A 27425-nucleotide genomic window follows, 5' to 3' on the forward strand; every position below is an offset into this window, starting at 1 on the left:
AGGCAAGAATACTGGAGTGGGTTGCCATTTCCTTCTCCAGGGGATCTTCCCGACCCAGGGATCGAACCCAGGTCTCCCGCATTGCAGGCAGACACTTTAACCTCTGAGCCACCATTTATTTGGTATAATACTTTAAATCTCTTACCCTTCCTTTCCTAGTGGATGCATGGTTATATGATGGCTGCTCTATGTACAGCACTATATCCACTTTCCAGGCAGGAAGGAGAAAAGGAAGAAGGGTAAAAGAATATATGTCCCCTGAGCCTTCCCCACATTCCCCCCTTTAATGAACTGTATAAGAAATTCAATCTAACAGCTTTTGTTTACATCTGAAACATGTAAAGTGGTGTGTTTTTTTTTCTATTTGTTGTTTGGCACAGTGCCCCCTCAAAAAAAATCAGAATTTTTATAGCAATAAAGGAGACAATGACTATTGCATTAATCACATATGACAAAAGAACACTGTGCAATATTAAAAATATTCTCAAATAACTTTCAATTATGTGGAAAGTTACATCACTTAAATGAAAATATTTACAATGCATGTATATATACGTGTATATGCATCTACATGATTGTATATGTATACATATGTAAAACCAAAATACTCAACATACATATTCATTTTAAAAATTAGGAAGTGCAAAGAAAAATACTAGGCTTTAGTTTACTTCATGGGTCTCTGTTAGAAGTCTGCCAAGAAAGGAAAAAAAAAAACAACTCCAGAAAAAATAAAGCATTTTAGAAATAAAAGGAAAATACCATGCCATCTTATATATAACTTATGGATATCATAACCATTATTTTCTCCTCCTTGGAGATCTCTCTTGTTGAAGGATATATTAGCTAGGCAGCAGTAGGGAAAGGATGGGGTTAAACCAAAGTATGATTGTTTTGCAGAAATTGTTAAATTACAGAAAGTTCCAAACACTAGATGTTTCAAAAAGGTTACAGTGCACACAAACAACCAAAACACTTTGCTTGCAGTTTTTTGCAACCTAGAGCAGCTTTTGTCTTTTTACCATGCCTACCCTTTTAGTACTATGCATATGCTCCAGGTTTAAAACTTCCCCATCCAGCTTTGCACAGACAGTGCTTTGAGGGCTGGCTCCCTGTCTTCTTACTGTCACAACTAATAAATGCTTCTGCTTTAATCAAAAGTACTTTATGTGGGACTTCCCTGGTGGCTCAATGGTAAAAGAATCCGCCTGCCAATGCAGGAGACAGGGGTTCACTCCCTGATCTGGGAAGATTCTCACATATCTCCAAGTAACTAAGCCTGTGCCCAACAACTACCGAGCCTGTGCCCTAGAGCCCTGGCACTAACCACTGAGCATTCCGATCGTAGCTGCTGAAGTCAGCGGGCCCTAGAGCCCGGTGCTCTGCAATAAAAGAAGCCACCGCAGTGAGAAAACTGCTCTGCAACTAGATAGTAACCCCGCTCCCTGCAACTAGAGAAAAGCTCAAGCAACATGGAAGATGCAGCACAGCCAATAAATAAAATTATTATTTTTTTAAGTACTTGGTGTGTTCACTAGCTATGAACCACAAGGGACAGGCTCATTAAGCCTGGTTAACAGACATAGAAGATGAGCCAAGGAGATAACAAACCTTTCCTGAGGTCCAGATGACAAGGATATCTAGCTCACTTGCCCCTCCCTGATCAGGGCTTCTCAGAGGAGATCCCAGGCTTCCATCTCAACTACAATGCCATACACACAGAAGAGTCAGGGTCTTAACTAGCAAAGGGCAGAACTATCCTGTGTCTCATATATGACTATATGTGACACACCGACAGAGTCTCTCCAGATTCACCAATTAGAAGACACAAAGGTGTAACAGTCTCAGTCACAGACTCCCCCTCCCTTCCGCACACAGTGCTGCACAGCCACAATCCTCACCAGGGCGCAGTCACAGAAGCACAATAACAAAGCTCCCTATGCATGCACACAAACAGGAATATATACAGTCACACAGAAACAATCCACACACCCACCACAGGGGCACAGAGTCACAGGACAACCCACACTAGCACACAGTATTACACAAGATCGCACATTAACAATCATACCTCGCAGACTCACCCGCATAAAGCTACACACACGGTACCACAGTCATAAGAACACACCCATCACAAGGACATACTGTCATACATAATAACCGACACTTTCCTCTCCAACCTCGCCCGTTCAGCCTGAACAGACAATACTCAGTCTTCATCCCCGCCCAGACCTCTCGATGTTTCACCTCCAATCTCCCTTGCAAGGCGTCAGTCGTCAGGAACAGCTCAGAGACTAACACCCAGCTCCCTTACCGCTCCGCGCAGAGCCGCGGGCCTGAATACGCGGCGACCTCTGGGAAAGGTAGTTCAGCACTGCATTCACGAGGGACAATATGGCCTCGGGCCGGATCCTAACCAGAGATCCCCACAATCACTCCCCTCCTCACCGCTTCTCCCCACCCCCTAGCCTCAGATCGTGGCCTGGAATTTTCTGGCGCTGGCTTGCACCGTGGTTCCTAGTTGGAGTCAGCCCCAACTAGGGGTGAGCTTGAACCGAGCTTATTACCACTGCCTTCTCCCAGAGGTAGCTGGCACAGGTAGAGTATTACCTAAGTCATGAGTCTCGGGCAATATACACTCCTCCCTCAATCAGGGAGATAGTCCCACAAGCTCGGGTGGAGTTGAGAAGGCGCGAAAACTGACTCGAACCACCGAAACTTCTGGGAAATGTAGTCCACAATCAGAAAAGTGGACGCCCGACCAATATCGACCGATTCCGCCCGGTATTGAGCCCGGGCTCGGTGGAGCCCAGGAGACCTCTGGGAATGCTAACCGGCCGGCAGTGCGCAGGCGCAGGCTGTCTGGCTCGCCATCGTCGTCTTTGTCTGCTGGTGAGTTTGGTTTTGGTTCTGCGAAGCGTAGATCTGGGTTGCTGGACCTAGGTTTCTGGGCTTAGAGTCCGGTCGGGTAGGTTGTAGGGGAGATTTCGCGGAGCCTACGACCGGGCTGGGGAAACTGAAGGAGAGGAATCGCTTTCTGTGGAGTGCAGCAGTGTTCAAAGCTTCTGTGGATGGGGGCAGGGGTACAGAAGGCAACGGGGGCGGGTTCGTCGGTGGGTGACCTAGGGTGTGAGGGACAGTGAGAGGGTTGCAGAGTTGCAACCTGTGTGGTTCCAACTTCGTGAGAGTGGGTGGCGTTGGGAACTTACTGGGATAGTACCATTTAAACTTCACTTTTCTAGTTTCTAAAATAATGATAAAAGGGTTCATTTCTCTACAACATTCGTTTCTGTAAAAGATGAGAACGGGAAAAGGCTAAGCAGTTGAGCGAGAAGTGATTTTTGTATAAAAGCAGACCCATTGTGGAGTAGAAAACAAAATCAGCATTTTTTTTTTTAAGAGGAAAGATTTCTGGGAAACTTATTATTGGATGTCTAGACTCCCCAGAGGTATTGACTTTGCTTACTTCTTTGGAGGACTTCCGGTGAGGCTGCTTGGAGAAGTCCTGGGCTAGGGAACAACTTTAAGAGGTAGTTTCCACTGGTGCTGATAGCGCAGAATTGGGAAGCAAGTTGTCCGGTCTTGGACGCACAAATCGGAAAGTCAATTTAAGACTCCCTGATTTGTCAGTGAGCGTGGCAGTCTGACTCCTAATTTTACCAGGTTTTCCCCAAACCAAATGACCTTTGTAAATATGGTGAAACAAATTTTTCTTTTATCTGTAAAAAGATAAAAGTATTTTCCAGTATTTTAATCACACAACACATTTTTCAATAAAATGAGAACATATCACAGTACAAAAGTTCATATATAGAAATAATATTTTTGATACATACAGAAAATAATCAGTAATAGTTACAAAGAAGACTGTTTACAATAGCAACAAATCAGATAAAACACTTGGGGATAAACAGTAAAAGTATAAAAGCTTTATGAAGATATTTTCAAATGTTAATGAAAGACCCCAAAAAAGACTTGAGCAAGTGGAAATATATACCATATGTTAGATAGATTTAAAAAGTGCGATGTATTTTGTTATATGAAGAAAGTAAAGTGTATGTTTGGTATAACATACTACTTTTTTTTTTCTTTTTTTAGTAAGTGGGGGTAGGAGTGTATATTTGTAGTTGTATGAAGAAACTTTTAAAGTTTACACAGAAAATAAAAATGGTTGTGAGTGGATGGAGCAGCTGCTGCTGCTGCTGCTAAGTCGCTTCAGTCGTGTCCTACTCTGTATGACCCTGTAGTCCACCAGGCTACCCCGTCTCTGGGATTCTCCAGGCAAGAACACTGGAGTGGGTTGCTAGCTAGGGCAGGAATAAAAATCACATTTTTGCGTGCCTGTTTTGTACATTTCCATTTTTAACTGGGATGGAGTAATTAGATTTCTCTGTTCACTCCATTCCTTTTCAGTTGTTTATCACTGACTCATTCTTGAATGTTTCCTTGGCTTCCATAATACTTCTCTCATTTTTACAATTCCAGTGAAAACCAAGGAACAAGGTCCCCTCTCCCCCCAAAAAATCTCCATTAGTGAGTGATGTTTGTTTGTCCCTCAAATATTAGTGTTCCTGAGTTTCCGACTTTGATCTTTTTCACTTCTAAGAACTCTTAGGAGCAACCAAATTCCACTATGGCTTCAGCTGTGACACACGACTAATGACCATTCCTATCTGAGGCTTGTCTCCTGAGCTACTCAGGCATATATCCAACTGTCTAATGGATAATTCCATCTGGAGGTTGCATAGGAACTTTAATCTCTTCATGTCCAAAATGTCATACTTACCTCTTCCCTCCTGTGTGTTGCCTCCATCCTTTCTGCCATGTGTGTTACCTGTTTTCATCAATTCATGGCACTATCCAGCCAGACTAAGCATCTGGCTGGCTTATGTTGGAGTAAGGGAAGAGCTTCTGAGCAAGTTTGACCCTTTTATCTGTCACACCCCATTACAAATTGAAGACTATGGTCTTTTCAATACACATAATAAGTGAGAAATATGTTTGCTGAACGAATGAATTGAAAGACCATTTAATTATAGGACACTTAATTTCTCTTAGAGTAATATAACCTGGATAAAATATTAGGCTTCTAAAAATTTTAAGAACTCTGAGCCATGAATCATTTCAGAGTCACTCCCTTTACATTTTATCCATATCACTCAAGGTTGGTGACTTCATATTTATGAGAAATGTGTTGTTATGGGGGAAAATGATATTCAAAACTGTGACTGTTCAATCAGGAACAAGGTGTCACTTGCAAGTGACACCTGCTCAAAGGTACTCATGCAGGTTGTGATTCTAGAGAACTCTAGCAACTCACTGATAGTTTCTCTGTATAACCTAAATTCTGAAAATAAGATACCTTCTGTTTGCCATTTTTTTGAAATGTGTGGAGCCTTTAAATGACAAAATGCGTTTGACCTGAGATGCAAATTACAAATACTCTTTTTCCATGTGCTCACATGTATGTGTAGGGGCATCCCTGGCGGCTCAGAGGTTAAAGCGTCTGCCTGCAATGCGGGAGACCTGGCTTCGATCCCTGGGTCGGGAATGTCCCCTGGAGAAGGAAATGGCAACCCACTCCAGTATTCTTGCCTAGAGAATCCCATGGACGGAGGAGCTTGATGGGCTACAGTCCACGGGGTCGCAAAGAGTCAGACACAACTGAGCGACTTCACTTCACTTACATGTATGTGTATGTGTGTGCTCTGGCTTCTAAGCCAAAGGGTCATCATTCCTTTGTTCTTTTTCACAAGTCAGCTTCTTTGTGCATCCCCAGGAGCTTTACTTTCCTTATCCTTCAACTCCACTGAGGGTCCTAAGGGCTCAACCTGAATTCTGAGATGCTGCTTTAACCTTCATCCAAGTCCTACATCAGTATTTCAAATTTTAAAGTAACCAGTTCAAACAAGAAGAGCAACTGATGATAGAGGAAGACATGTAAAGGAGGTATTCTCCGGGTAAGAGAGAACCCAGCAGGAATGAATGGAATAAAGGCTCATTACAGTTGCTCAGTGAGTTTGCAACATCTGAAATGTTTTGAAAATTTCTTATCAGCTCTTGTCTTTTGGAATAAAAATTGCTAGGCATCCTTTAGATACATAGGTACCATTTCTAAATTCTCTTCCTGGTTCGATGCTCTTCTTTTCTCAGATTCTGGAGGACTAGTTCTCTCTCTAACCTTGATTCTGGATGCCAGCCTCTCTACCTTATTTGCAGCCTCCATTTTATGATTTCTACAGTCTAAATTTCATGCTTCTTCCTCTCACCAACATTCTCCATTTTTCACTTCTCCCTACACTCCTTTCCTTCAGCATTCCGTCTTTCTTGCCAAAGATTAGAGATCTGTAATCTTTCAAATCTACAAATGTAGATTATTTTCTTTAAAATTTTACTATCATATTTCTCCCTCTGTCTATTGTAATATACCTCAAAGTTGAATTTTACCCTTTTATCCTAGTTTTTTTATTGTCTTCCAGATATCATAGCATATTTTGTAACTCTATAGTATACAGATATACAAGTATATAAGTATATCATAGTATATTTTGTAACTCTATAGTATACAGATATACAAGTATATAAGTATATCTATATACTATATACACAGATATACAAGTATATCTATATACTATATCTGTATACTATACTATAGAGTATATCTATACTGTATACTATACATAGTGTATCTCCAGATATCATCCACCTTCTGCTTTTTAACAATAATGCAGGCCTGGAAATTGGTGCTGTATTGTACTGTTATTTTTAAAATCTAATACATATACATGATAGACGTTAAAACAATAGGTATATCTCCTATTCCTGGCTCTCAGTTTTCTATTTCTGCTCCTCAGAAGCAGCTGCAATAAACATTGTATGATTCTAAATATTTTTATGATTATACAGGGAGACTTATCAGAGAGAGCATGACATGATTTGCCTGTGACAAGATTACTGTGGTTGCTGTGTAGAGAAGAGTGTTAACATATAACAAAATGTTCAAATGTCAGGCAAATGCAGTGTAATTTTTTTTTTTGGTTGTACTGGGTCTTCATTGCTATTGGGCTTTTCTCTAGTTATAGTGAGCAGGAGCTACTCTTCGTTGTTTTGTGAGCTCATTGCAGTAGCGTCCCTTGTTGTGGAGCACAGGTTCTAGGCACATGGGCTTCAGTAGTTGGGACATGTGGGCTCAGTAGCTGTGTCACATGGGATTAGTTGCTCTGCGGCATGTGGAATCTTCCCGGACCAGGGACTGAACCTGTGTCTTCTGCATCGGCAGGCGGATTCTTTGTCATTGAGCCACCAGGGAAACCCAGTGTATTCTTTTTATTTTTTATTTTTATTTTATTTTATTTTATTTTGTTTTTTTAAATTTTAAAATCTTTAATTCTTACATGCGTTCCCAAACATGAACCCCCCTCCCACCTCCCCTCCCCATAACATCTCTCTGGGTCATCCCCATGCACCAGCCCCAAGCATGCTGTATCCTGTGTCAGACATAGACTGGCGATTCAATTCTTACATGATAGTATACATGTTAGAATGCCATTCTCCCAAATCATCCCACCCTCTCCCTCTCCCTCTGAGTCCAAAAAGTCCGTTATACACATCTGTGTCTTTTTTCCTGTCTTGCATACAGGGTCGTCATTGCCATCTTTCTAAATTCCATATATATGTGTTAGTATACTGTATTGGTGTTTTTCTTTCTGGCTTACTTCACTCTGTATAATCGGCTCCAGTTTCATCCATCTCATCAGAACTGATTCAAATGAATTCTTTTTAGTGGCTGAGTAATACTCCATTGTGTATATGTACCACAGCTTTCTTATCCATTCATCTGCTGATGGACATCTAGGTTGTTTCCGTGTCCTGGCTATTATAAACAGTGCTGCGATGAACATTGGGGTACATGTGTCTCTTTCAATTCTGGTTTCCTCAGTGTGTATGCCCAGCAGTGGGATTGCTGGGTCATAAGGTAGTTCTATTTGCAATTTTTTAAGGAATCTCCACACTGTTCTCCATAGTGGCTGTACTAGTTTGCATTCCCACCAACAGTGTAGGAGGGTTCCTTTTCTCCACACCCTCTCCAGCATTTATTGCTTGCAGATTTTGGATCGCAGCCATTCTGACTGGTGTGAAGTGGTACCTCATTGTGGTTTTGATTTGCATTTCTCTAATAATGAGTGATGTTGAGCATCTTTTCATGTGTTTGTTAGCCATCCGTATGTCTTCTTTGGAGAAATGTCTATTTAGTTCTTTGGCCCATTTTTTGATTGGGTCGTTTATTTTTCTGGAATTGAGCTGCATAAGTTGCTTGTATATTTTTGAGATTAGTTGTTTGTCAGTTGCTTCATTTGCTATTATTTTCTCCCATTCAGAAGGCTGTCTTTTCACCTTGCTTATATTTTCCTTTGTTGTGCAGAAGCTTTTAATTTTAATTAGATCCCATTTGTTTATTTTTGCTTTTATTTCCAGAATTCTGGGAGGTGGATCATAGAGGATCCTGCTGTGATTTATGTCTGAGAGTGTTTTGCCTATGTTCTCCTCTAGGAGTTCAGTGTATTCTTTTTAAATGGTGACCTGTTAAAAGCAGAAGTTGGCAAACTCTACCCTACTATGTGTTTTTGTAAAAAGTCATTTTCTTGTCCATTCATTTTCTTACGATCTGAAAATACTTTCAATGCCTGAATTGAATTGGTATCTGCAGGTACATGATATGTAAGGCAATGAAACAGGACTAAAAAGTGTTAATCAATCATGGTAAAGCTAAGTGAAAGTCACTCAGGCATGTCCCACTTTTTGTGATCCCATGGCCGTATACAGTCCATGGAATTCTCCAAGCCAGAATACTGTAGTGAGTAGCCTTTCCCTTCTCCAGGGGATCTTCCCAACCCAGGGATCGAACCCAGGTTTCCTACATGGCAGGCAGATTCTTTACCAGCTGAGCCATAAGGGAAGCTCAAGAATACTGGCATGGGTAGCCTATCCCTTCTCAGTGGATCTTCCTGACCCAGGAATCGAACCAGGGTCTCCTGCATTGCAGGCAGATTCTTTACCAACTGAGCTATCAGGAAAGCCCCTATATAGTAAAACTAAGTGGTAAACCAAAGCTAAATGGTAAACCAGCACATTTGGGAGTTTAAAGCTAAGTGACTATAATAAACGTCCAAATGTGCTGGTTTAAGGAATGAAAGAATTGATTTATTGGCTTATTTCTTTATGTGATGAGTAGTCAAAATCTGCATGGTACCTTTGGTCTTTGTGGTACTTTAAGATCCAGACTTCTTCCAGGTTGTCTCTTTATCATTTAGTTGTGGTTAAAACTGGATTAACAATGTATCCTGGTTCCAGCCTGGTAGAGGAGAGAGGAATCACCACTCTAGGGTAGAAGAGCATCAATAAGTTTTTTTGTAAAGGGCCAGATAGAAAGTTTTTTAGGCTTTGTAATCCATAGGATCTCTATTGCAATTACTCAGCTTAGGCATTGTAGCACAAAGTTAGTACACTTGGCATTGGAGCATTTTGATTTATATTTTAAAATTTTGATTTACTTTTTAAAGCACAAGATAAATGCTGTTGAAAGGACCAGTTTGCCTGGTATTCAGATAATGTTGCCTAGTTCAGTTCAGGACTGTCATTTTACAGTATAAAAAATTCAGTTCTGGTTAAGTATCTGTGAAGGATGTTGATATAATCCCTGTAAAAATACAAGGGGGGCTTTAATTACCAGGAGAATGTAATTTCTGTATTTTCTTTTGACTTACTAGTTATATGGAACTTAGTTCTAATCTGTTGTACATCATACTTTTGCAAATTTAATGAATTTAAGAATTGGAAAGTTTTAAATAAATAGTATTATTGTACTTTGTTAAAAGTTTAGTAAAATTCACATCTTAAACCACACATACCTTGGACTTTGGGATGATAAAATGAGAGAATGATTGCCTCTATTTTTTCTATATTTGTTTTTCTGTTTAAATTTTCTTTTCTGGTCTAAGTTTTCAGAGGTTATATTTGCTAGGTTTACAAGTTTATTTGCATAGAATTGAACAAAATAGTCTATAATTCTTGTTTTCAAATAATCATTTTTTTAATTTAATTTGCTTTTATTCTTACTCATGAATCTATTGTTACTTGTAGTTTTTGTTTGTAATAATCAATTTCTCTTCCTATCTTTTCTAATTTTTGTTTTTCTTTTGTTTACTTTTCCTTATTGTAATTCCTTAGTTTTAATATTTATTATTTCTTTTTAAAATGATGTAACCATTTATGCTAAAAATGTCCAAGCATTTTTTTCAAGTTCTGATATACATTGTGTTCTGAATAATATTCTGAATATTATGCAATATATTTTAATTTCCTCTTTGACCAAATAGTTTGTTCAAGCCAGTAGATTTTGAAATTTACAAGTGGAAAATTTTAATTTGTTTAATTTCTGACTTTATTTTTAGGGTATTTCTTCCGTCCTTTTCTACTTTGTGGAATATTTGAAGCATTATAGGCTTACTATGTGGACTTATTTTGAGACTGTCCTCTGAGCATTTTAAAAGGTGTTTCAGTATTTTCAAAATACAGAATAAACTAGTTAATTCTATATTATAAATTAGTACATATTTTTATTTCATGTTTCCATTTTATATATATTCTCATATTTCATGGATTTGATCTTCTAGGTTGAGAGAGGTAGTCTTCTCAGTTGCTAATGTTTTTGTATCTTGGATTTCTATAGTTTATATATTCAGGATTATCTTTATTTTATTTCTAGTCTTTATTTTCAGCATTTCTGATATATTATTTTAGAATATATATATATCTCTTATATACAGTTTGGGGGGGATTTGCTATATCAGTTGGAGAAAGCAATGGCAACCCACTCCAGAACTCTTGCCTGGAAAATCCCATGGGAGGAGCCTGATGGGCTGCCGTCTATGGGGTGGCACAGAGTTGGACACGACTGAAGCGACTTAGCAGCAGCAGCAGCTATATCAGTTGTTAAACTTTAGCATGCATCAAAATCACCTGGAGGAAAAAAAAAAAAACAAACAACAACAAAAAAAAACAAGACAAAATCACCTGGAGAAGGCTTCTCTGGTGGTCCAGTGGTTAAGAATCTGCCTGCCAATGCAGGGGACATGGGTTCGATCCCTGCTCCCGGAAGATCCCACATGCCACAGAGCAACTAAGCTTGTGAGCCACAACTACTGAGCCTGTAAGCCTAGAGCCTGTGCTCTGCAACAAGAGAAACCACCACAATGAGAAGCTCACGCACTGCAACTAGAGAGTAGCCCCCACTCACCCCAACCAGACAAAGCCTGGACAAAGCAATAAAAACTCAGCTCAGCCAAAGAATAAAATAAATAAGTATATAATAAATCTTAAAAAAAAACAACAATCACCTGAAGGGCTTGTTAAATACAGACTGCTGGGCCCTGCTGCTGCTGCTGCTAGGTCACTTCAGTTGTGTCCGACTCTGTGTGACCCCATAGACGGCAGCCCACCAGGCTACCCCATCCCTGGGATTCTCCAGGCAAGAATACTGGAGTGGCTTGCCATTTCCTTCTCCAATGCATGAAAGTAAAAAGTGAAAGGGAAGTCGTTCAGTCGTGTCCGACCTCAGCGACCCCAGAGACCCCATGGACTGTAGCCTTCCAGGCTCCTCTGTCTGTGGCATTTTCCAGGCAGGAGTACTGGAGTGGCATGCCATTGCTTTCTCCTGCTGGGCCCTACCCATAGCTTTTTTAGATTCAGGAGGTCTGGCTTGAGGCCTGAGAATTTTCTATATGAGCCTATCATAGTTCTTCTAATAGTTATTATTATCTTATTTGCATTTGTTGACAGGAACAGTATGATTGGTATTGATTCTGATTTAATTTTCTGTACTGTTTTAAATTTTTTTTTTTTTTTTTTTGCCACACGTTATGGCTTGTGGGATCTTGGTTCCCTGACAAGGAATTGAACCCATGCCCTCAGTAGTGAAAGCACAGAGTCCTAACCACTGGACTGCTAGGTAAATTCCCTACTGTTTTAAATTCTGCCTCATCTTTTATCTTTTGCTGTAGGATCTTTATTTGTTGTGAACATATATCTTCCTGAACATTTGGGAAGTTTATTTTATTTCTTTCTTGTGTTTTCCTTTATATTCATAATTTTCTTAGTCTTCATCCTTGATTTTAGACAATATCTATTTACTATCACCAGGAGTGATGTATATTTTATATACTTTACAATGTATATATTTTCATTCTCCCTGTTCCCTTCATTAAGTTGTGATTATTATTCCAGCTTTAAATAGTAAGTTGTATCCTTCTTATCACCCCTGTTGTGTGTATGAAATTCTTGGCATATTTGCCTTTGATTGTGCAGTGATCCATTTATCAAAATCTTATCCACCGTTCAATCTTGAACTTCATTTTTATTGAACTATCTCTTACTTCTAGCCCAATCTCTCTAATCCTTGTATCTCCCATCTCAGATACAAAGTAACTTGGATCTTATGTATTAACATATACTCTCTTAGGTTTGTGTTTTTCACTACGTTGAAATGTAAATTCACTACATTGTAAATTCGAGGGTGCATGCTGAGTTGCTTCAGTCATGTCTGACTCTATGTGACCCTGTGGAGTACAGCCTGCCAGGCTCCTCTGTCCATGGGATTCTCTAGCCATTCATGTTTTAAGTCTATTCTAGTCTTTTCTCCCATTTTAAAAACTAAATTGTTTTTATATTTTTATTATTGAGTTTCAGCGGTTCTATATATTTTGGAGAGAAGCCCTTTATTAGTTCCTCCCAGTCTATGGCTTTTGTTTTTGTTTTCTTAACTGTTTTTTAAAGGGCATTAATTAGTTTTTAGTTTTGATGAAGTCTACCATTTTTTCTTTCATATTTCTTATTAATAGTTTTAATGCTTATGCTATGGTCCATGATTCATTTTGAGTGAATTTTTGCTTATGGTATGCAGTGAGTGTTGAGGTTTTTTTTTTCTAATTATGGAAATTACAGCATTGATAAGAGAGGCAGCGTATTACTAGTCAGTTCTTAGAATGATTTATATGAAAGTGTGGATAAAATTTTGAGATGGATAAATCAGAATATTGTCAAAGGTTTCCAGAGAGTAAGTGGAAAAGAAAGGACTTAGGCCAAGAAAAGAGTCCTTGACAAAAAAGAGCTTGGGTACCAGAATATCAGGCATAATGAAAGAAGAAAAATAAGTGAAAACTGAAATTTGATGGCAATGACGGTTTCAGTATCCAGAAATAATAGTATCAGCAATCAAAATGGAAATCAAAATCAGATTTGGAAGCAAAGATGGCTATTTTCTGGCATATTTTATTTTTTTTTCCTTTCCCATTAAACGTATATGTACTTTGCTGTTTAGCCCATGTGAAACTCAGTTGTAAGTAGGTAAAAAAGCACTGTCTATAGTTATTATATAATTATTTATAGATTGATTCAAGTTAAAAGGCCCAAGTCTTCAAGGAAATCTCTGTAGGTATAACAAATTGGAGCTTTTAGACATCAGATAGGATTATAGCTATGCTTACTCCATTCTTCCTTACCCAGCATTCTTGCTTCATGTAGATAGCCACTTTAAACTCATTTGACTGTGTCTATTGGTGTTTATTCTTGCATTTCATATGGCTGTTTTACCTATTTTAAATGCAGTTAATTTTAATCATTATCAACATGCTAATAAGAAGATGGGGCTCAGAAAACTTCCTGCATTCATTTTTCATATTTTCTGTGATGATTATAATCAGTGTCCATGAGTAGGTCTGTTAAAATGGTGAGCTTCACTGTATGCATTCAGTTGGATATATAAGTTTCTTTTCTATGACTCCAAATGTCAGGATCTATCGGGGTTCTCATGATTTTCTCATTTTTTCAGATAAGAACCCTTCCATATCTGACACCTGGCAACTACCAGCATTCCTGTAGTCTAGCAGTAGAAAGAAGTTGGGATTTTATACTATATATAAACTTTTACTTATCACCCTCTTTCAGTATGGCGCTCTCATCTACTCTGTCAAAACTAAATTTGGAACTCCTCAGTTACACTTTTCTGGATAATAAATTCCTATTTCTTCCAGTTAGGAGAGTTGGGTGCATCAACTTCTCCTTACATAATAATTTTATAAGCCACTTTCAATTCTTACCCAATCTGTCCATAAAGTTATAGAGTCTTTTTGTCAACAGCTGTGTCACAAATTACCTTGCATCTAAGTGGTATCCTCATCTACTAGCATTTTATTTAAGTTTTGTGGTTAATTTAGTCCTTTATTCACTTTCCTTTCAAAATTTCCCAATACTTTCATCCATTGTTGTTTCTTCAGCCTTTCAGTTTTTATGAGTAATGCCTTTCATCCCCTTATTGTCATTTTAATGGAGCTTCAAGAAGATGTAGAAATAAATATCTTATTTAACCACACATCCGTTTACTAATACTCCTATTCATTTTTTATCCCTTCATCCTACACTTTCCAGTGTTAATGTTTGTCTTTCATCCTGTCACCTGTTCTTTATGTTTTCCCTCATTTTACTGATTTATAAAGTATGCATTTTTTTCATTTAAAACCAGTTTAAGCTAAAGCACTCATGGGTGTCATTTGTATTTGAGCTTTCTTTTATACTGTTAGATTAGGTTTGAAATTAAAAGTATTTTTAAATTGCACTGTTTTTTATTCTTTTGGCTGTGATGGGTCTTTGTTGCTGCACTGGGGCTTTCTCTAGTTGCAGTGGGTGGGTGACACTGTTCATTGCAATGAGTAGGCCTTTTAGTGCAGTGGCCTCTCCTGCTGCGGAGCATGGACTTTAGGCACTTGGGCTTCAGCAGTAGCAACATGGGGGCTCAGTAGTTGTGGCTTGTGGGCTTAGTTGCTCCAGTCATCAAACCCATGTCCCCTGCATTGGCAGGTGGACTCTTAACAACTGGACCACAAGAGAAGTCCCTAAATTGCACACTTCTGAGATTTTATTTAAAATAGTGGAAAAGTTCACAAGTGTTATACTGATGATGATGATAGCTACCTTATTAGATGTTCACTACATGCCAGGCATTAAATATTTTACAGTTACTCTTTTCAATGATGTTTTTTTTTTTGTACTCCCTTTCAGAAAAGGCCTGGGAAATTTATAAGTAAATAAAGATACAACAGGAAAGACCTTTGAGTTAAATTGCATCCTTCTTTGTGAAAATACAGCTAAGGAAAAACTCAGAAAATACAACTAAAAAACTCAGACAACTTCATAAAATACAGCTAAAGAAAAACTCAGAAAAGCCTGTGTGCACAGACATTGATTCTTTAAGACTACTACTCTATGTATGGGACCCAGTTTAAAAATTTGGACATAACTTGCACTTAAACATGAGAGAAGCTATCTAAGAAAGAACCATTATGAATATAATGAGGATGCTACATTTCATCCCAATTTTATAATCATCTGACCTCAGGATAACCAGTGTGAAAAGTCTTTCATCATAAATTCAACTTTGTTAGATATCTGAGAATTATTATTGGAGAGAAACCATCTGCATATATTGAATGTGGGAAAGCTTTCATCCATGTCACATGTCAAGAGATACTAAGGAATTCTTGTTTGAGGAAATACCTGTGCATGATAAGAATGTTGGAAAGCCTTCGGCCTAAATCAAATCTTCAGCGTGATCAAATTCATACTGAAGAGAAACTATATGAATGCAATGAATGTGGAAAAACATTTAGTCTGAAGCAAAACCTCACAGAGCATAAGAAAATGCATACTGCAGAGAAATCACATGAATGTACTCAATGTGGTAAAGTGTTCTCTCGAGTCTCATCCCTTACTCTACATTTGAGAAGTCATACAGGAAAGAAATCATATCAGTGTAATAAATGTGGGAAAGCCTTTAGCCAGAAAGGAAACTTGCTTACTCATCAAAAACATCATACTGGAGAGAAACCTTATGAATGTGGGAAAGCTTCTATTCAGATGTCAAGCCTTATTAAACAACAGAGAAATCATATTGGAAACAAACCCTATGCATGTAAGGAATGTGGCAAAGCCTTCAGTGGCAAATCATATCTCTCTGAGCATGAGAAAATTCATACAGGAGAGAAACCCTTTGAATGTAACCAATGTGGAAGAGCCTTCAGCCAGAAGCAATACCTCGTCAAACATCAGAATATCCATAGTGGAAAGAAACCCTTTAAATGTAATGAGTGTGGAAAAGCCTTTAGCCAGAAAGAAAACCTCATTATCCATCAAAGAATTCATACTGGAGAGAAACCTTATGAATGTAAAGGGTGTGGGAAAGCTTTCATTCAGAAGTCAAGCCTCATTAGACACCAGAGAAGTCATACAGGAGAGAAACCTTATATATGTAAGGAATGTGGAAAAGCTTTCAGTGGCAAATCAAACCTCACGGAGCATGAGAAAATTCATATTGGAGAGAAACCCTATAAATGTAATGAATGTGGAACAATCTTTAGGCAGAAGCAGTACCTCATTAAACATCACAATATTCATACAGGAGAGAAACCCTATGAATGTAATAAATGTGGAAAAGCCTTCTCTCGAATCACATCACTTATTGTACATGTGAGAATTCATACAGGTGATAAGCCTTATGAATGTAAAATATGTGGGAAAGCCTTCTGTCAAAGCTCATCTCTTACTGTGCATATGAGAAGCCATACAGGTGAGAAGCCCTATGGTTGCAATGAATGTGGAAAAGCCTTCTCTCAGTTCTCAACTCTTGCTTTGCATATGAGAATCCATACTGGAGAAAAACCTTATCAGTGTAATGAATGTGGGAAAGCTTTTAGCCAGAAGTCACATCATATTAGACACCAGAGAATTCATACTCATTAAAGCTCTATGAATGTCTTAAATTTAGGAAAACCTTCAATAGAAGTCATACTAAACAGTATCAGAAAAATTGATTTTACAGTAAAGTGACGTGAATATAAAAAAACCTACAGCAACAACTCAAAATGTAATACACTGAGAATTTAATAACTATCATACTATCATGAAAATCTATATCCCGAATATCCCCACAACAAACATGTTCATGCTGGACTTTTAGGAGCATTCTCATTAAGGATCCAGTCATGGACACTAATCAACATGGTTCTAGAAGGCCTACCTGATATATTCAAAGATACACAAGGTGTGAAGATGTGAAACAAAGACAAAATTGTCATTTTTTTGTTACATGTTTTACTACATGTATAACCATCAAAATTACTTGCTCTTGATACAGTAATAGAAAATAAAGATTGTGACAGGATATTATATCCAGAAATACATGCATGTTTGTAAGGGGAATTGGCAGTTCATAGAGGTGGTAATCTCAAATTGGTAGAAAAATCTGGATAATTAAGAAAATGGTCTCAGGGTAATTGATTCTTCATGTGGAAAAATTAGATCTTTGCTGTTGTCATACATTATAAAGTATTTATTAAAACATTCAAAAGTATTGGAGACTAGAACTCAAAGAGCAAAACTTAATAATAAAAGGGTTTTGTAGGAGAATTTTTTTTTCAAACTTTGGAGTAGGAAAGAATTTTAAAAACACATTCCAGAATACCCACTCGAGTATATATACATATAGTGAAGAAACTGATACATGTACCCAGGGAGTCCTGTATCTTTAATGTTCATTGCATCATGAGTTATATTCATACAGCAAAAAATTGGAGACAAATGTCTGTCACTTTGGAAATGGTTGATAAAATGTGATGTAGTCACCCTGTAGAATATTCTCTAGCAGTTAACAAGTTAAATCTATATGTATTAACAGAAAGATTTGAAAATCATGTAGAGTGAAAATGAAGTGATGAATTTATTGTAACTATACCTGTGTGAGTTTGAATTAAATCAACACTAACCAACACTAGTATTAAAGCATTGGTTATGGGTAAACATTTTTATGTAAAACTATGAAGAATGAATTGGAAGTATACACACTCAATTCCCAAAAGTGGTTGTCTCTAGAAAGAAAGGGAGTAGAAGGAAAATGGGGCCAATAATAGTGGTTGAACAGTACTTCAGTTTTGTATCTAAATATCTATCTCATTAAAAAACATTCCAAATAAATATAAGAAAACATTAGTTGATTCTGGATTGTAATAATATGAGTTTATTCTATTTATACTGTTTCTTTTAAACTTCTGAAAATTAAAAAAGGGATAAGAGTAGAGAGGCTACATGGAATACATGTTATAATGGACTTACATTTCCAATTAGATGCAGATATTTTGCAAAAAGTATATTTCTGAAATCATATCTTTAAAATATGAAATAAAATTTAAAATTTTAATGGTAACTGAACAAATCCATTTATTTAAATTTATTCTCAAATGTCATATCAGTAATCTCTGTGGTCTCTGAGATCATGATTTTGCAACAGGTGATTGAAGCACATTAAGGATCATATTACTTTATAATACATGCACAGACTTGTTAGAAATAATTAGTTTTTCAGAAACACTTATCAGAAATTTTAATAGGCCACATAACCAGTTCTGGTATTAGAAATTAGACATTTTAAAAATGAAGAAAACATATTACTCTTTTTTTTGCATGACACCAAGTAAAACAACTGTTGCATTTCAGCTTCAGTTTTTAACTCAAACTAGTTATTTTCTCTAATTTGCCAGACATAGTCAACTCCCCTACCCCACCTCTAGTTTGTTTCCTTGGGGAAAAAGGGAGATCTCAGACCTAAAGAGAATTCTCTTATTAAAAGCAAATCTTCTGGAGGATTTTTTATTCTTTTCCACAATAACTTGATATATAGAAACAGTTAATGCTCTTTTTGAATAGTGATAAAAGTGAGTATGTAACATTTAAACCTTAGGCTCCTTTTAAATATATTGATTTCTTTTAAACTCAGAAAAATACTATGCTAATATAACTGTAGCACTGCACTGCTTGTTACTGGCATTTTTGAAATTTGGTTTTAAGATTGTAAATGCCATAGGTTGACTTTGTGAGGTAATGTATCCAGGTAACATATATGTGTATCTATGTGAATCTAAATATCTTCTTTTCTTCCATTTTTCATTAAACATTCTCTGATATTCCTTAAGTATTACACCCTTGTGCTGGTACATCTTTGAAGTCACAGAACAACTAGGAACTCTAATCCAGACCAAACTAGGATTACCATTCGGTGCATATAGTTGGCCAGTGCCATGGCCCAGCAACAAGAATGATTATAATGGTCACGTAGAGTAAGATAGGCAGATGCTGCATGGTATTCTATGATAGTGTGTACTGTGTATTTATTCAGCCATCCTCCCTGCTGATTCAACTTGTTACTATTTACCATGATAGACAACACAAGTAAACACCCTTACAAGTGCCCCTTACATTTTAGGTATTCTTATTTCCAGGGGATAGATTATAGGCAAGAGACTGCTAGATCAAAGGATATGTGCTATTTTAAAATTTTAGTAGATGCTATCAGTTATTTTCAAAATAAGTTTCCTCCAACTATACAGTAGGTGGTATTATACTAAAATTCATGTTTGTCTGATGAGTATAAACCTCACCTGTTCCTAGATTTGCTTCTTTGTAAACTTTCATATTGTTAGCCTATATTCCTATAGGATTATTTATCTTTTTGTCAGTTTTGGAGACCTTTTTCCATATTAGATATTAGGAAATGTATGGGTCAGTTGTAAAGATACTTTAATCTCTACATTATATATGTTATTTCTTAGGTTTTCTTTCAAGTTGTCTGTTTCCTTTTTGTAATATATTAATGTTTAACCCTTTTAGAATTGAATTTTTAATGTCATTTATGAAGGTTCATATTTTTTTCTTCCAGATGTGTTGCCAGTTGTACAAGCACAGTTTGTTAAAATAATCCAGCAGTCAGTTTAGGGTCAAACAGCTCTGACACCTACATGTCCACCAGAAGCCATCACAGATTTGAACTGGCAAACAGAAAGGAGGAAGAGAGATAACAGAATAAGCTTTAACCTAGCGTTAGGTTTATTATTAGCTTTGTCCTAACAAGAAAATGTCTTTACAGCATGTTCATCAGAAAGTCTTACAAGTGCTCAAGCAAGCACAGCTTCCACTACCCCAGCACAGAGGAGACAAGGTCAGAATGAGTGTGGTTCATCTCAGCACTGGGAGGCTAACATTCTCATCCGGCACATTCATCAAGCAGGGCATCTGCATGGTGTGCCACCATCAAATGGGGTGCACTCACTTGTAACAGGGATAACCACTTAAGCACAGGGAAGTTACTACCTTGGTTTCCCAAGACTTATGATGCCTTAGTTATATAGGCAGTCAGTGTCTACATGCCAGTTCACAGTTCATCCCATCCAGGTACAGGCCACAAATGAGAGATTTCCAGTATTTTCTTCAAGGAAACTAGAAGAAAAAAAAAAGTAAAGTAATCTTTCCAGGGATGGGTCAGTGGGAATGGCCTCTTATTACTTTGATACCATACTTTTCCTATTCAACTAAAATTCTGCTATGTAATACTTTACCCAAATGATCTTTTCTTTATTCTACTTTAACTGGCTTATATTTTGATTTACACCAAGACTTATTTATATTCTCTTGCTTCATTCATCTATTTTTCTATTCCTATACTAACATTAATGGATAATGTTAACATTAGCCTTACTGTATTTTGTTTCTGTAAGTCCCCTACTCCTTGCTGTTTTCCAGTTTTATTGGCTAATCTTCGTTTTCTTTCTCTATAAATGAACGTAGGTCTTCTCAAATTATAAAAGCCCTTTGATATTCTAATTAGAATTGCCTTAAGTGTTTACATTTGGGGAGAAATGACATTTATGATACTATCTTCCTGTCCCCAAACATAGTAAGCCTTTAAAGTCGCTCAGTCGTGTCTGACTCTTTGCGACCCCGTGGACTGTAGCCTACCAGGTTCCTCTGTCCATGGGATTCTCTAGGCAAGAATACTGGAGTGGGTTGCCATTTCCTTCTCCAGGGGATCTTCCCGACCCAGGGATCGAAGCCAGGTCTCCCGCATTGCAGGCAGATGCTTTACCCTCTGAGCCACCAGGGAAGCCAGTAAGCCTTTGCATAGGTTCAAATTGCTATTCCCATCCTTCAGCATGAGAATTCAGAACAGAGTAAAGCCCATCCCTGCAAAATACCATTAAAGATTTTTGTTAGTTGAGTTGAATAAGGAACCCAAGCCCAGCCCAGAATTCATGTGCTGAAGCCCTAGTGCCTAGCGTGATGGTATTTGGAGATAGGGCCTTAGGAAATTATGTTTATATGAGGTCAAGAGGATGGTACAGTTCTTGTGGGAGTAATGCCCTCATAAGGAATGTGGCATTGTGTGTATACCAAGAAAAGGCCATGTGAGCTGAGTGAGAAGGCATCTGTCTACAATCCAGGAAATGGACCTTTTCCAAATCTGCCAGCACTTGCTATTGGGGCTTCTCAGCCTCTATAACTGTGAGAAATAAATTGTTGTTTAAGCCACTCAGTCTATGGTATTTTGTTATAGTAGCCCAAACAAAGACAGTCCCCTTCCTGCTTATTTCTACCCTAGCCAGTTAAATGTGAGGTAACCTTGTCAGATGTTTAACTCCGAGCTCCCAGATACAGTAAGACAAGTGGAAGTAAAAGTCACTCAGTTGTGTCCCACTCTTTGTGGCCCCATGGACTGTACAGTCTGAGGAATTCTCCAGGTCAGGATGCTGGAGTGGGTAGCTCTTCCCTTCTCCAGGGGATCTTCCCAACCCAGGGATCGAACCCAGGTCTCCCACATTGCAGGCGGATTCTTTACCAGCTGAGCCACAGGGGAGGCCCAACAATACTAGAGTGGGTAGCCTATCCCTTCTCCAGGGGATCTTCACGACCCAGGGATGAAACGGGTCTCCTGCGTTGCAGTAAGACAAAGCCACTTCCATCAGAACAGTGTAAAAGTAGAAAAAGCCACAGAAGAGGAAACTAGATGGACAACCAACATTTGAAAAGCTCATCCTCATAAATAACCAAGGAAATGCCAAATGTTGTCCATCTGGTTTCCTCTTCTGTGGATTTTCTGTTTATATACTGTTAACCTACTTTTTCTATATATGTTTTTTGAATTTATAAGAGTTCTAGTTCAAATGAAGAAATGGCAACCCACTCCAATATTCTTACCTGAAGAATCCCATGGACAGGAGCCTGGTGGGCTACAGTCCATAGGGTTGAAAAGAGTCAGACATAATTGAAGTGACTTAGCAGCAGCAGCTAGTTCAACTGACTTTAGCAGAGTTCCTACTAAATCTAGAGTTCATAATAATGCACAAGATAGATCTAGAAGGTTCAAATCTGACTAAAGTTTGGTCAAGTAAAGACTCACAGAATTATCATAGAACTATTGGCATTGGAGCAAAGCAAGACCTTGAGGTTAATTAAACTAATATGGTGTTAATGACCCAATTCAGAGACTGCTGGATGCAAACTATACATTTTTATTAGCAGTCTAAAAGGATGCCCCAGGTAGCAAGGGTTGGTAGTGGAGCAGTGGTCTCATGAAGATGCAAGCAAGGTGATGTCAATAAATTATTGACTCCCCAGGGTTTTGGCCATATCCATTGAGTTAACAGAACAAAAACCTGGGGAATGGCAGCTATTTTTTAAAATTATACCCTCTCTAAAGCCCTTCACATGCACACTGGGGGCCTCATACAGCCAGTCATCTAGCAAGACAGTACCCTGACCTTTGTCCCACCCAACTACCAGGAGCTATTAGGCCCAAGCCCTTCGTGGATATATGCTAGATTCCTGCAAAGAGGGGCCTCTATAGCTCCACATTCCACTAGTATCCACAGTGGTGCCCCGACTCCCTTTAAATGTCTGTCAGCTTCTGCTTATCTAACTGCCTGGTCATGTCTGGGGACTGGGCAACCCAGCAAACTTCTCTGCCATCCAGTAGTCTTTCATGAAGTATGAACCTCTCCCTTTTCAAGTCTGTCCTTCCTTAGGTACACTGCCTCAGTGCTAAAGACCCCTAAAAATCCTTTTCATCTTAACAGTATAGCTCTATATAGTTACTATCACTGCTTAATAATTCCTTATATTAAGCTTCCCTGTTTAAATTACTGTGTAGTTTCCTGTCTTCTGGTTAAACACAGACTGCCCTGGCCCTGCTTCTGCTGTGGACTCTGCCTGTCTTCAGAGGGTACAGCATGCATTTGCCTAGGCCACACTATGGGAGTGGGGATTAAGAGTCTGTTTTTGCCATTGTCAAGGTTCACCAGGTCACTCCCTTTATTTCTGGAATCCAGTCGGAAATACCGTTGGACTCCCACACAGACCAGCCTCCAGTTTGCATTTATCTACAATAAAGGTAATATTTAGCCTCCATGTGTCTAAACTCCTTGTCCTAAATTTCCATTGAACAACAATTCATGGGAGGAAATAGGGTGATATAGACTTTGCCTCTTCAGAAGCCCTAGCACACAATGTCACATGCACACTGATATATAAATATTTCAGACTATCCTATGCTATTATGATCTTGTCTTACAGTAATTTCCATAAATAAATAGCTTTTAGAAGGAGAAAAATCCAAACTTGTCACAACATGATCTATAAGAAATAAGAAAACAATGCTCACTCTCCAGACTAAGGGGACTTAATACCTCGACCCAGGACAGTTGGAACTTGGAAGAAGATTCTGTTAGGCAGTAGTGAGATGGGCAGAATTGGAAATGTCATGAGAGAGGGCTGCAAATGATTAGTAAGCACTTCTGTGATACTCAACCCACCATCCCAGTGGTCATATCCACATTTTACTCACTCACTGAGCCCCCTTGGAGATTAAGAATTCAGTGATTAAGACAGATTAAGAAGCCAGTGGAGGACTTCCCTGGTAGTACAGTGGAAAAGAATCCGCCTGCCAATACAGGGGACACGGGTTCAATCCCTGGTCCTGGAAGATTACACATGCCTCGGAGCAACTAAGCCTGTGCACCACAACTAGCGAGCCTGCGTGCCTAGAGCCTTGCTCCACAAGAGAATCCACCGCAATGAGAAAGTTGTGCACCAGAATGAAGAGTAGCCCCTGCTCACGGCAAGTAGAGAGAAAAGCCCACACAGAGCAATGAAGACCCAAAATAATTTTATTTTATATACCAAAAATAAAATTAATTTTTTAAAAAAGAAGCAGTGGAGATTTGGGTTCAAGATGTTAACACAAGAGGCTCTTCAATATACCACCTCCCATAGACACTCCAAATCTACAGCTACCTGTGGAATAAATACTTCTGAAAGAAATCCAGAAATTAGCTGAGAGACTTTTCTGAAAGAAATCTAGAAAGCAGCTGAGTGACTCCTACATATCAGGAAAAAGAAAAAATCCACAGTGAAACAGGTAGTAAAGTCTGAGACACAGACTTGCCATAAACCCCAACCCTGGCACTGCGACTCATCAATCAGGAGAGAACCCAACTCCTAGCTTTACCCCGAGGAGTAAAGGATTTGGACCATGTATTTGGCACCCTAACTTTTAAGAATCCCAGCTGGGAGACAAGCCCCCAAAATATCTATCTCTGAAATTCAATGTCCACAAGACCCACAAGGTTATAGTGAGCTGGGAAACTTTTCTTAACTGTCTCATGAAGAATCACTGTGGCTATTCTCCCAGGGCTTGGCAGCAGACTAATTTTGTCTTTTAACCTTCATGCTAGATTTATAAGTGATCAACCCACTACCATTACAACACCATTCTGAACTTAACTAAATATTTACCTTTACCAGTGAGATTTATATTTTTATATGTTTTCCTGTTACTAATTAGCACCCTTTCTATCATCTTAAAGAAGTCAGTCAGACAGAAGCTTTTAAAGGATGCAAATACACCTCTTTTGGGGGAAGACTAGAAAAGATAGGTGTTTCTGTCTGCTCCCTGTACTAATAACCCCTGAAGGAACAGCCCGTTAAGAACTGTTTTGTGTTTGCTACCATGCCATTGAACCCATGAACACAAGCCCCACTGGCCACCAGAGTCAGGCTATAAGGACTGTGTCCTCTGGTCAGCAGCCACCATCCCGGGCTGTCAGACTTTGCACAAGCTCCTTTCATGAAGACTCCAGCAAACCGTGTAGCTGCAGAAAGAAAGTGAAGTTGCTCAGTTGTGTCCAACTCTTGGCAACCCCATGGACTGTAGCCTACCAGACTCCTCTGTCCAGCGGATTTTCCAGGCAATAGTACTAGAGTGGATTGCCATTTCCTTCTCCAGGGGATCTTCCCGACCCAGGGATCGAACCCGGGTCTCCCACATTGTGGACAGATGCTTTACTGTCAGCCACCAGGAAAGTGCAGGGGCAGAGGGAGAGTGTAAGGATGGGGCCACCTGGTGAGCTAGTCTCTAGGGAGAGTTGCAGTTACCCTCTGGATATGTGTTAAATGAGAAGCATGCCCCTGAAGCCACAGCTTTTTTTTTTCTTTTCCCTTTTTCTTAGGCAGCACTGTGCAACATATGGGATCTTTTTTTCTTAAAATAACTTTAACGTATCTTTATATTTTAAAAGATGAAAAAGGTAGGGATATTACAGTGATATTCTCTTACTTTTTTCCCCTTCATGTGGGATCTTAATTCCCTAACCAGGGATCAAACCCACACCCCATGCACTGGGACTGCAGAGTCTTAACCACTGGAGAACTAGGGAAGTCCCAGGCCACAGCTTTTGAGATGAGCAAATAAGTGTCTTTCACAGAAAGACAGGAGTTTCAAATAATGTCACAACTCCAGAATTAGAAGAACAAATTAATTAAGCCCAGGAGGAAGGAAATTATAATAAAGACAGAGTAAATAAAGAGCCCCCCTTCCCCAAAAAGGGGGGGGGGTCAACAAAATCAAGAGCCTTTTTTTTTTTTTAAAACAAAATTGATAAAACTTGAGCTAGATAAAGAAAAATAGAGAAAAGACTCCTGGAAAATTCTACCAAACATTTAAAGAAATAATGTCAATATTTCTCAAACTCCTCCCAAAAATTGAGAAGAAATACTTTGAACAAATTCCAGGAGATAGTGAAGGAGAGAGGAGGCTAGTGTGCTGCAGTCCATGCGGTCGCAAAGAGTCGGACAGGACTTAGCCTGTGAACAATTCAGTTCTCTTCTGTTTTCAATGGCCGATACTGCCCATCAAATTTTATTTCTTAGTCCAGCACTTCACAAATCAGCTCTTTGACCCCAGGGTCTGGGCTGTAAGCAAGAGCAAACACTCTACTTAAAAAAGAAAGGAAAATAGTCACTTTCAAACTGACTTTCTAAAGAAAGCGCTTTTATTTCTAACCCATAATCGATAATTTGTTTTACATGAAAGTCAAGCTTTAAATCATTTATTAGCTCAGTTGCTGCTAAGTCACTTTAGTCGTGTCCGACTCTGTGCGACCCCACAGACGGCAGCCCATCAGGCTCCCCCATTCCTGGGATTCTCCAGGCAAGAACATTGGAGTGGATTGCCATTTCCTTCTCCAATGCATGAAAGTGAAACGTGAAAGTGAAGTCGCTCAGTTGTGTCCGACTCTTAGTGACCCCATGGACTGCAGCCTACCAGGTTCCTGTCCACGGGATTTTCCAGGCAAGAGTACTGGAGTGGGTTGCCATTGCCTTAGCTCAGTAACGTAATCTTTGTTCCATCAAACCTTAACAATAACCACAAAAATACTTCAAGGAAAATCTACCCTTCTTGTTACCGTTTTACAATGAGGCTCAGAGATTATTTTCCAAGATACAATCATACACACGGTGATACTCAATGAAATTATGTTACATAGACACAAAATCCTGAATCCAGTTTCTCCCTCTCCCTACTATCACCACAGTCATAGGCCCCCGAGTTTTCATTACTTGCCTCCTGCAAAGTGGCCTCCCCTTCTCCTCACTCCCCAAACCACACAGAAATCAGTTAGGTAGCACAGAATAACATCAGCCCCCTTCCCAGCAGCAGAAATTCCTCCCCGTTTCACGTTTAGGAATCCTCCGCCTTCAACCTCCCCAATTGCGTTGCAGATTCCCGGTACCCCTTCCCTTCGGCCTCCCAGACTAGTTTTGGGTCTCACAAGTTCAGGTCCCACAATTCCTCTACACTGAGGAACCCCTAAACCAAACTCATGGCCGAACAAAGGCCAAAACGGCGACCCAGGAAGCTTGCGAATGCCTTGGGCAGTGACACTCCCAGAAGTCTCCGCGGTGCGACCAGGCGCAGGCTAAGACCAATTTCAAATGGTCCATTCACCGCTAGCTTTTCCTGCTCCCTAACTACATTTCCCAGAAGGCTCGGCTGTGCTATTTCTCCCCGCTTGCGGTCTAGTTCTTTTCTTCCAGAGCCTGTTCAACTCCCGGGGATAGTAAGAAAATCCATTTTTAAACGTTTCACAGTGGGCTTTCTTGGGAGTCACGGCCCGAGGCTAAGCCAGGCTCTGTGAGGCCTCCGGTGGGCGGTTTGA

General features: G+C 39.0%; 1 protein-coding gene and 1 long non-coding RNA gene across 4 annotated transcripts; one reads left to right on the forward strand and one right to left on the reverse strand.

The window, feature by feature from the left end:
- Positions 1-2860: 2860 nt before the first annotated feature.
- ZNF260 (zinc finger protein 260) lies at positions 2861-21462 on the forward strand. 3 transcript variants are annotated; one of them, XM_060398572.1, is made up of 3 exons: positions 2861-2892; positions 5780-12007; positions 15112-21462. In XM_060398572.1, exon 3 carries the CDS (start codon positions 15613-15615, stop codon positions 16846-16848), a length of 1236 nt encoding a protein of 411 aa, XP_060254555.1. In that variant the 5' UTR covers positions 2861-2892; positions 5780-12007; positions 15112-15612; the 3' UTR covers positions 16849-21462. The 3 variants fall into 3 exon arrangements, with proteins under 3 accessions (XP_060254555.1, XP_042086834.1, XP_012045647.1); XM_042230900.1 differs by having other exon boundaries at positions 5780-5960; XM_012190257.4 differs by lacking the exon at positions 5780-12007.
- Positions 19961-27111, reverse strand: LOC121816368 (uncharacterized). Its single transcript, XR_006055917.2, has 2 exons — positions 26946-27111; positions 19961-20373 (listed from the first exon to the last, which is right to left on the reverse strand). It is a non-coding gene; the product is annotated as an uncharacterized LOC121816368 (long non-coding RNA).
- Between the last annotated feature and the right edge of the window lie 314 nt (positions 27112-27425).

This window comes from Ovis aries, chromosome 14 (genome assembly GCF_016772045.2).
Source record: "Ovis aries strain OAR_USU_Benz2616 breed Rambouillet chromosome 14, ARS-UI_Ramb_v3.0, whole genome shotgun sequence".
NCBI classification, from domain to species: domain Eukaryota; kingdom Metazoa; phylum Chordata; class Mammalia; order Artiodactyla; family Bovidae; genus Ovis; species Ovis aries.

Coding starts and splice junctions, on each gene's coding strand:
- ZNF260 (XM_060398572.1), top strand. CDS start 15,613: ATGATAAGAATGTTGGAAAGCCTTCGGCCTAAATCAAATCTTCAGCGT.